Source organism: Sinocyclocheilus rhinocerous, unplaced genomic scaffold, assembly GCF_001515625.1.
Source record: "Sinocyclocheilus rhinocerous isolate Xijiao unplaced genomic scaffold, SAMN03320098_v1.1 scaffold502, whole genome shotgun sequence".
Classification (NCBI taxonomy): Eukaryota; Metazoa; Chordata; class Actinopteri; order Cypriniformes; family Cyprinidae; genus Sinocyclocheilus; species Sinocyclocheilus rhinocerous.
Window position 1 is genome coordinate 287118 of NW_015641028.1, and position 11082 is coordinate 298199.

The 11082-nt window shown below is 37.3% G+C and overlaps 1 protein-coding gene and 1 long non-coding RNA gene across 3 annotated transcripts in view; both read right to left on the minus strand.

The window, feature by feature from the left end:
• Positions 1 to 101: 101 nt before the first annotated feature.
• LOC107754090 (uncharacterized) lies at positions 102 to 5292 on the minus strand. The gene is made up of 5 exons (XR_001641541.1): positions 5035 to 5292; positions 2690 to 2794; positions 1674 to 1811; positions 1526 to 1578; positions 102 to 1432 (listed from the first exon to the last, which is right to left on the minus strand). It is a non-coding gene; the product is annotated as an uncharacterized LOC107754090 (long non-coding RNA).
• Positions 5293 to 7225: 1933 nt separating this feature from the next.
• Positions 7226 to 11082, minus strand: part of LOC107754088 (E3 ubiquitin-protein ligase BRE1B-like) — a 23276-nt gene continuing 19419 nt past the window's right edge. For both annotated transcript variants that reach the window (XM_016570403.1, XM_016570404.1), the window contains exons 17-20: positions 9974 to 10099; positions 9702 to 9842; positions 9510 to 9611; positions 7226 to 8160 (exon numbers count right to left, since the gene is read on the minus strand). In XM_016570403.1, the coding sequence (XP_016425889.1) occupies positions 7984 to 8160; positions 9510 to 9611; positions 9702 to 9842; positions 9974 to 10099 (546 nt within the window). In that variant the 3' untranslated portion in view covers positions 7226 to 7983. The remainder of the gene's footprint in view (positions 8161 to 9509; positions 9612 to 9701; positions 9843 to 9973; positions 10100 to 11082) is intronic.

Here is an 11082-nt window from a genome sequence, read left to right on the forward strand (position 1 = left end):
ATGGGTTTATCATTCTGCTGTCACGTTGTGTCTTAAAGTGTGACTACTGCAAATTAGACACTTCAAAAAACATTTAAGGAAACAAAACATCAACAGACAAATACAGTACATTAGTTGTCTCTTTATTGTATTAAAATGCATAGTTTCCTCTGCAGTCTGTGGCGTAATTGTGAATGAGTAAAGGCACAAATACACAACCAACTTTTCTTAAGACTGTGACAGCGCCGTGCATGCTTCACAGGTTTATGTTTATCAAGATTCTGGACTAGCTTCTTGATGTTCCTAGATTTCTGACAAACATGGCAGTGATTCACAATGAGGTACATAAAGTATTCTTGGGAACTGGGGTATAAAGTGTGCTTAGTTTTCTTGAAAACAATGCAACAAATTCTTTAAGCAAAATATTTCTTTTGATTCTGGGTTGAAATGTTACTCAGACATGTTCTTCACAGGTTTCATGAGATTAACCTCTTGCTAAACATGCTTTAAGTCATTCAAACAAGTTAATTACTCCTTAGCATCTGCTGTATATAAATATATACATTCCCTAATGCCCATAGCTGGCTACACGCATCTAAAACTGGTGATTTTATCCTTTCAAAACATTTTAGTAAGCTGAAATGATAAAACACGAGAGATTAAATGTATTGCGATACATGTATGTAAATATCACTCTAAACTATCTAATCTCTTATGCGTATAAATGCAGCAAAACTAAGATGGAATCTGACACCTGCGACACTTTCTCAGAGAGTTTGTTAACGTCAGCTGGCGACTCTTGTCTTTCAGGATATCGGCTTCTGTTGCTTCGCTGGTCTTCAGTGTCTCCAGAATGTTCATCAATGCCATGCTGAGCCAGTCGGTGTCAGAACATTGTTATACAAAGGGCTACATCTATACAGTGCGTAGTATTCCAACACTATAAAAATAGATAATTAAACTGTACAAACAATGATTACAAATACATTCAAATGGCTGTGCCATACTAAATCTGTTTAGGGAGGCATATTTGTGTAAAAAAGTTGATCTCTAAGTCTACTATATTAAACGGTTTGTGGTTATTTGTTTATCGTGTTCACAAATCTAACAAGGAATATTCAAGTGGGAATGCATCTACAGTGCACTAAGTGCAACATGAATGGCCTCAAATTTCTGCAAAAACAGTGCTATCATGCTGTCCATAGGATGTCACTTAGCACCAAGGCTTGCAAACCTATTCTGCACAGTGAGCGACAAGGAAGGTCTCAGTGCAGCTTTTGTGCATAACCATTTGCTATGCATGACATAGCCTACTAATGTAATAAGTTAGACAAATCAGATGCTACTCATAGAACACTCTGTGGTTGAGGTACCAGCCAGCGTTTACCAACTGGAGCATTAATTCACTGGAGTAACAGTCCATTTTCATTTTCGTCAGCTTGAGTTCCACGAGCTGCAAACATTTAAAAGATTGCATATGAACAAAACTAATTTCCTTAACGCATTTCGAAGCATCCTAAGAAGTGTTGCAGTTTTCAACCCTTACCTTATGAAGATCCTATACTTGATAAAGGGGTCCTGTTGTCTCTTCAATCGGTTCTGAATTGTGGACAGAAAAAGTTGAGTTAGTTCTGAGTCCGGCTCTGAAGGAGAATGTTTGTTGCTAAAAATGTGCTGTAATGTTAATATCTCACCACGTAAAGTCCTCTTGGACCTGAATTGATGCACTAGAATGCCTATGAGCAAGGCTCCGCAAACAATTACGGCTGCCAGGACAGATAAACTGGTAATTGCTGCCACCCTCCAGGAATCTGAAGGCTCTATGGGTGGGCCTTAAAAACACAGGACAATGTTAATGTTACTGGAAGACCTCCAGCTCGACGGATCATACAGAAAGAATCTGGCCACTCCTTCTCTGTACGTAAGCTTTGACCTACTGCAAAAGAATCTACTTACAATGCATTCTCATGAGTGTTTAACCTTATTCAGTTTGGGAATATCGTACCATTTTAATGACTTGGATCTTTGTATCTTGTTCGGCAAAATGAACTAATTTTTATTCAAGTTATCCCATTCACGTGGATCTAAATTCAAATAATTTTTCAGTAGCGAAATTCCCCATTTTTGAAAATAGTAGAAATTAGGAAATTTTAATGTGACCCTGCTTCCACCACGAAAATAAATAAATAAAAGATGTTTGCAACTTTTTATCTCACAGTTCTGATTTATATCTCACAATTCAGACTTTGTTTCTTGCAATTCTGAGACAAAAAGTGAGATAAACAGTCACAATTACTTTTTTAGTTTTCATTCTATGGTGGAAACAGGCTTCCATAAACCAAATTTAAATGAATGATTAAGCCTATTTACCTCCCCAGTCGCTACTGCAACTTGAAAAAAGAAAGAAAAAAGACAAAACCGTAAATGGGGTGTCACCCTTTTCAAATAGCCTATGTATACTGCAGGTAGGTTAATAATATGTACTTTTAAAGTATGCCAACTAATGTGTACCTTATGGTAGCCAAGTAAGCCTACTAATAGGGGCAAATAAGGTACAAATTGGTAGGCTACCTTTAGTTTTTGTACCTTAGGGTACCGCCTTAGTGACAGCTTTTTGTACCTTTTTTTTCTTAGTGTGTTCATGAACGAGCCATCACTACTATTCAGAGTCAGACCAATTATAATCTTAATTTAGATCGAATATACTCACATGTGTCACATGATGGAGTTTTCGGATACTGTTTGCATATTTGACAAGGTACACATTGTGCGACATCTCTGTTCCAGAATTCGGATTTCAAACAAAGGGCTGAACCTGACAAAATTGAACAAAGAAGCACACATAAAAAGGTGTCAAATAGCGGTAGCAGATTACAGCGAAACTGACAAAAACAACTTCTCCGCACACGTTTCCTGATAACTCGGAGTGGGTTCGAGGTTTTGCGCATGGGTAAAATTTGGTGTTTTACGACTGAATAAGAAGATCCAAGAGCTTTCTTCGCTCTGCCTCTTTTTCATATGAAATAAGATGGGGAAATTCCGTTGCAGTGATGTGGTGGTGCACTCGCGGGGAAACGATATTACTCATGCTCTGTGTGCGTAAGCAAGTCTAAAAGCTCACGGCCAGACTACGATGCGGCCCCTGAGTGCATGCAAAGTGTCCCACTGTGAGAACTGAGGACATGGAAAAGTGACTTTAAGAGAATTAATGGGTTGGCGAAGGAGTCATCAGTGAAAGCTGCGGGGCTTAGGGTTTGTCTTGCGCATTTGCTTGCAATCAGGGGAGGTAGGCTACATATAGGAAAAAGCGGTAAGGCAGGTACCACTGAGAGTCTTTCACATGAACAGCTGCGGTCTACAGATGACAAACATCTGCAAGCTAATATCACCCGCAGTACTATATGACGTGACTTCGAGAACACCGGCAGATTCTAATGAAGACTTGCTTTCTTACAAATGACTCTTGACGTCTAATCCTTGTGGGGTGCGCTACATTTATCACTATCAAATGTTAGCCAGAGCAACCTTAATTAAAATGAGTGAAAGTGCATATTGAAAGTCAAATCTTTTCTCGACAAGTTGTGTGACGTAACAGAACAACGTGCACTGCTCACATTGACTTATAATTTGATATTGATCCTGTATGGAGACTTTCAGGGATGCATTATATATAGGCCTACTGCATTAAAAAGTACACTGTATTGTAAAGATCTGCATATCTTTTTTTGTCATATACATTAAAGCACATTTAAAAACTCTTCAGGGAGTAATGAATCAGACCTCAGTATTCTTATCTGATGGCTGAGGTTGTGAATGTGGGCTGCTCAACTAAAGGTTAATTAATTCTGGAAATAGAGATAGTGAAATCACAGTTCTGCTCTATCCCCACTGCGCCCTTGAGCAATAGTAAAATATCAAAGTCTTGTATGTTTTATCATGCACACCCAAGTAAGCTTAATGATCAGTAAACATCAGCTTGAATTTCAGCCCCTCAGTGTCTGTAGTTCTCAGCCTTTGTAATCCAAGGACCCCTATTGTCAAAGTTAACATTTAAAGGGCCCCCTATATAGCCTAGGGGCTCTTCCTTTTGTACTTCTGCTAAAATGACGAGGTGCCATATTTTCAATTTTTTTAATAGTAATATGTTAAAATAATGAACTGACAAGGTTTTTTCTTCATAGTTCACAAAGTTGTTTTATTGATCCTGGAAAAGTTCTGTTACCAAAACATTTTTAAAGAAAAGTAGCCTAATATAATAATAATAATAATAATCATGAATTAAACGTGTCAGTTTTGTTTGCAAAGGTAAAAAAAAAAATCTGCTGTAAACTCAGCGGAGAGTCAAGTCCTGAATTTTCTATTTGTTAAATAATTTTAACAATTATACATAATAAGATGCTTTGCAGCAACCTTGGAAGTTTTTCTAAGGCCCCCAGTAGAGAACAGCATGTTTGGATGTGCATGATTGAATCCATAAGACTTTAAATCTAATTTCCTCGTTATAAAGTAACTTTGTGACATGACATGAATCTGTTTTCTGTCTGTATTAAATCACTGCTTAACTAAAGCCACTGAATATAACAAGGGGCACTTTCCAATACATTGCCTAAGACTTTTCCATAGCAGGCAATGCACTCTTTTCATTCCTGCAAGTGTTTTTACAATTAAAACTGTTCCAGCAGTAACATACACATGCCAAAGTAACAAAGGCACTACAAGCTTCATGTTCCTCATGGAAAGCTGAAGCCTCGTGTGCCGCACTGTTCTCAGCTGGGCACAATACAACCCATGGAGCGGGCGGGAGTGAAATAAGAGCATTGGAATGCGGAACCGGTGGGAAATGTAACTGGTAAAGGAAGCTATTACGAATGAAGCAGTTCATCGTCATTAACTCCACTGACTCCACGTCTCTCCATGTTCATAGCAAGAGGACAAATGAGACATAAGGTTGGAACTTTCCTCACCAACACACAAGTACATAACAAACGTCACACATAGCCTACGCTCTATGTTATAGCATGGGGATATTAAGCAAGTAAATGTGAATATTCTTACTTTTATCCGCGTTTATTCCATGAATAAGAGTGGCGATCAATAGAGTAATCCAACAGAAGCAACGCAACATAGCACCGGAATCCATTGAGCTTTATATATATTGAAATCCCACAGCGATTTCAAAAGATTAAAAGCCACAAATGGGGTTCAAGCATAGCAAAAGCAGCGCGTGTGAATGACCCACCCCAAACTTTCAGTCTTGTTTTAATAGCGCCCACTATGGCCCACACCCACGCGTTGGGTTCAGCTCCTCTATGAGTCATTTCCTATGTACTGTACTGAGATTCTGTGGCCGTATCTCAAAAGCATCCGCGAGACTTACAATTAGAGTTGAGAAGCAACATTTTTCACCAAGAATTTCTCAGCTAACAAAAATATGTTCTAGAACGTTTAATAACATTCCCATTAAGTCACGAAAACGTTATTTCTGTTTGCTATCTGAACGTTCAAAACGTCCAGTTTTTAAAGCGTTTTTTCTTGGTTAGCCTATAAACATTAAAGATTTTGCAAACATTATGCGAATGTTTGTTTAAATGCTCTCTAAACCATGTCCAACTAAAATGTTTTAGAAAAACGTTCCATAAACGATGTATAAATAATGTTTTTGTGCTTTGAGAACGTCATTAAAGATCTTTAAACATTCTATTAATGGAAAAATAACCTTGCTAGAACTTTCTGAGAGCGTTCCCTTTTAGAATGGTTCTTATTCTGAGAACACAATCCTTTAAAACAATATTGTATTTAATCATGGCTTTTGGTGGTAACGTTTCTTGTTGTTCACATGCAACGCGAAATATACGAGTTGCGACCATTTCCAGAACAATCTTGTACGTTACCTGTTTTTTTTTTTGTAAAACAAAATCCCTGCTGATACTCTTGATTTTTACGAGCCGCTTCTTTTTAGTGAGTCATACAGTGCGTCCGGTTGCTGAACTATGACACCGAACCGACTCGTTTTACAGAGTAACTAACCAGGTCTTTTTATGCAAATAAATCGGTTCTCTTCATGAATCAAAGCGTTTATGAATCATTCGGTGTTGTTACTTAATTAATCTGAATGAATAGCCTACATGTAACATTCGGTGACTGCTGATGGCATCTACCAAGTATTTCAAAATACTTCTTTCTCAAAAGTACTAAAAGAACTGTCTAACCGTTCGAACCCGTAAAGAAGACGCGGAATCGTTAATTCTTTATGTCTAAGTAGGCAACTCGCTAGGATTTGAAACACGGCCCTAGAATCTCTGTATTCACAGCACGACAAAGCACTACGAGTGGGAAACCGTCAATGATGGTAAGAGACGCACAAACACAGCCTGTTCGCTGACAACACTTTCGTTTTTACTTTCAAGAGCTACATTTACGTAAAAAAGAAACCAGTTCTCTATTAATAGGAAATATCAGCCAGTAAAATACTGGTGGTCTTGTTGACGTAAATATCTGATGTCAGACCTATAAGAAAACAACTTAAATGAAGAAACGGTTAAACGAACAAACGACAATTTGCGAAAATAAGTACTTTTTTTTTGTAAGAGCACGAACTAGAGACCCCAGTCTCAGAGCGCACAAAGTATGTTTGAGCAAAATAGGCACATTAAAGTCACCCCACCCAAACTACGTAATTCACTGTCTCTGGTCCAAGGGAGCAAACAACAGTTCAGTGTTTGGCAGACTGAGAGGAAAAGCAGTACGTTATTAATACGATCAAGAACAGCAAAACCATGGGTGCGGGGATAACGTAAGGTCAATTGCGCAATATAATGAAAAACATTTACATATATATTCCGGCCAAAAATTTGCAAGTACAAAAAAAAACCGCGTGGTAGGTTTTATATTCTCCCCAGGACTGCTTCCCCTGTGATCCTCTTCTAATAGTATTCAACTATGCATATCTATCTAAACCATCTGAAGTTACTAAAGACACATGCATTGTGCAAATAGGATTGTTTTGGCAGACAGCAGACTGCAATATTGCATTTGGAAAGTCCAGTTTCGAGTCATCCTTTTCCACCAAGTACAACAATAACATCACCATTAAAATGAAAACCCAGATTTCATCTAGCCAATCAATCTTAAATGCAAAATCATAACACAAAACTATACACAGGCTTTAACTGGTAAGGTAAAACACTTGCTTAAAACACATTGTGTAATGTCTCTAAATGTTTTGTCTAGGTTGACATCAAAGCAGAGAGCTGAGTTCACAAATAACTTTATCCAGTTTTTTATTTTTAAGGAAATTGTGCAATAGTTATTGACATATGTTGGTGATATATCACAGTATGGTTGGGTATATGGCACCTACTGAAAAATGTTGTTCATGTTTTGTATTTTTAAGATCACTGCACCACCATCTATGCTTCTAATTCTGCAGCTCTCCTTTTTCCACCCAGTACCCATCACATCTGTTCATTACTTACTTTAAGGGGTTCAATAACACAGAGTGTCACCATAGAAACTAAGCACATTACTGGATAGTTACTGTACGACTCAAACGGATAAGGCCATAATTGTCAAAACAAAAAAGTTTCTGCGAACTTCAGACGTCACTCGTATTCTGTGGATTTATAACATTTATGATATATTGATATTTGAGCAGATACAGTCTTTCCTCTTTGTTTCATGGTCATTAAAAAAAAATAAAAAATGAAGGTAAAAAAAATCCTTGCAGTACTTTAAAGAACAAAAAAGTAAGAGAGACAAAACTCAATAGATTCCTCTGCAATGAAGCAGCACTGCTTGTGTGCTGTAGACCATGACTCCTTCACAACTGTTTCCATTCTGTCACTGTCTGTTTGGTCACTAGCACCACCTATCACAGATGGGAGTGAAAGTGGCCCTTTAGAGCATTTTAAAATACCATATTATGGTAATCCTCTGCTTCAAGACCACTTTCATCCCTTCGTTTCTCATCTACTGTATTCAGTTCAACAAAAAGCCCACACTAAATTAAGTGATGTAGATGCGGTGGAAGTCGTTTGCTCCGAATGCAGCATTGCATTTGGGGCACTTCCTCTGGCGAGTGTCGTAGCGAGTCTTCAAGCATTCATAGCAGAAGACGTGGAAACACTTGGTGAGGACAGTCTCCTTATCTCGGGTATTACAACAGGGACAACGTAATTTTGCCTAAAAAAGGAGACAACAGTCAGGTCAGCCACAAATAATACAGTATTAAGATAATCTACCAGTCATTAAATGTCATAGATGCATTAATTGTGCTTATTTACAAAGATTTTTTAAAAGGATGAGTAAGACCAAATAGTACAGGAAAAGCAGCCAACTAGCGGCCCGCACACATGGGGAAAAAAACCATCCCAGTTGGAGTCCTCAAGATGTTGGCTGGAAGAATAGCCACAGTGTGTAATCTACACAAAGTGTGGCTACTTTGAAGAAGCTAAAATTATATGACAGTTTAACCTATTTTGGTCACAGCATGTTTCTCATACTTCCATTTGTATTTTCATAACTTTGATGACTTCATTATTATTGAAAAGTTTTAAAAATATTTTTTATCTAATTGTTTTAAATAATATATTTACTTAAATATCTACGTTTGTGGTGAGATTTGTTTTTCTAAAAATGTGACCCTGGACCACAAAACCAGTCATAAGGGTAAATTTTTTGAAATTGAGATTTATACATAATCTGAAAGCTGAATAAAAAGGCTTTCCATTGATGTATGGTTTGTTAGGATAGGACAATATTTGGCCGAGATACAACTATTTGAAAATCTGGAATCTGAGGGTGCAAAAAAATCTTAATATTGAGAAAATCGCTTTTAAATTTGTCCAAATGAAGTCCTTAGCAATGCATATTACTTATCAAAAATTAGGTTTTGATATATATACGGTAGGAAATTTACAAAATATCTTCATGGAACATGATATTTACTTAATATCCTAATAATTTTGGGCATAAAAAAAAATCGATAATTTTTACCCATACAATGTATTGTTGGCTATTGCTACAAATATACCCCAGCGACTTAAAACTGGTTTTGTGGTCCAGGGTCACAAATGTTTCTAAATGTTCCTAAGACTGCATTTATTTGATCAAATGTACAGTAAAAAACTGTAATATTGCAAATGAAATATTACAATTTAAATAACTGTTTTCTATTTGAATAAATTTTTAAATGTAATTAATTCCTGTAAATTTTCAGCAGACATGAATCCAGTCTTCAATGTCATATGATCCTTCAAAAATCATTCTAATTTGGTGCTCAAGAAACCAATATTTGCTGCTCAATATTCTTGGGAAAACTGTGACACCTTTTTATTCAAGACTTTCTTTGATGAATATAAAGTTCAAAAGAACAGCATTTACTTGAAACCGAAATATTCTGTACCATTATACTGTCTTTATTGTCACTGTTGATCCATTTAATGCATTTCCTGAATAAAAGTACTTATGTCTTTAGAAAAGTTACCCCAATATAAAAATTACTAGGTAATGTGTCTGAAATTTTGACTGACCTTATACTGATTAATTTCTTCTTGCAGAATCTCATCAGCATCTGTGTACACCTCAACTTTCTTCTGTTTCTCCAGCTTACGTCGCAGTCTGGACAAGTCCTCCTGAAAAGAAAGCACAGCAGGAGAGTTTCACACACATTGTTCCCACTCATTTGTATCCCAAACTTCCCTACAACACACATGCCCATGTACCTGTGCTTTCTTGAGGTTGACACTCTCCCTCTCACGGGCAGTGCGGTTTTCTAGTACTGAGGCTTGGATTTCCCTCAACTTGGTCTGAGTGTGTTCCAGCTGTACTTTAAGGTCCTCGGCCAACTGGGCCGCCTCCACTGCCTGAGCCATCGTGCAAAAAGATGAGCATCAAACACACATCTGGAAATGTATGCTAATGGTTGGCTAAGCTGAGTCATAGTTGTCATGGACATGAGAACAGAGGTGGGCGTCTGTGATATTTCCGATTTTACCTTGCGCTTGTTGAGCTCCAGGGCTTGAGTGCGCAGCGCCAGCTCTTTCTCCAGAGCGGCCAGTGTGCTCTGCAGGACACCCTCCTTCTCTTCTAGTTTCTGCACTACCAGCAGCTGAGCGTCCACCTGGGAGGGACAGTTAAAGCGCACATGATTCAACTACATCAGTATTTTTATTAAAAACAGTTGTAAAACATTATTATGTGCAGATTATATGCCTCAAAATTGAGAGGTCCATAATTTTAACAGGGATGGGCTGACTAGTTGTCTATCAACCAACTAGTCAATTATATTATCCAGTTTTTGTCTAATTTTAACTTTATTTTTAGTGGCGATACTTTAAATGTGATCAATTAGGAGACTTTTAGCTGATTTCTGTTGGCTTCCATTTTGAAGGATATTTTTGAAGATTAGGTTTGTGAATTATGTTACAAATATTTGAGCAAAGATGGCATGTTATGTTAAAAATAGTGGGAAAAAAATTTGAGACCCCTATGATCTTGTCACATCCTGTCTACTGATATACCGTCATCTAAACAACTTTTGAAGGCAGTGTAGATGTATTCTTTGCCGCCTATGATATCCTACTATTGTGTGTATTCAATTCCATGACAGCTGAGGTTTTTAACTTTTGATTTCATATCCAGCAAGAAATTACTATTATAGTAGTTTTGACCAAAGCACTCTTTCTAGGGCTGTCAAAAAAAATTTGAATTTCGAATATTCGTCGAATTTAAAATAAAAATCCACATTCGAATGCAAAAACATTGCATTCTTAAAAAAAAAAAAAATTGTTGTGCGTTAAGGAGGCAGTCTTATCAGTGGCGATGATGATGTAAGTGTCGTTGCGTTATAATGTGTTTGTTATCCTGTCCAGTTAAAGCCACTAGATGCGGCGCTGCTGCATTGTTTATTAAAAATATTGCGGAAAAAGAGAACATCAATGTGGAGAAGATCTTGTTTACGTCAAAACTGAAACCAAGCCGTTCACACATAACGCATATTTTGCGCATTTTCTAGAGGGACATCTATCCCCGTTGCACTCGCATCTCGCACAAAAGAGCCTCATGTTTAGAAAGCCATGTAAAATTAATGCAAGTTCAACTTTG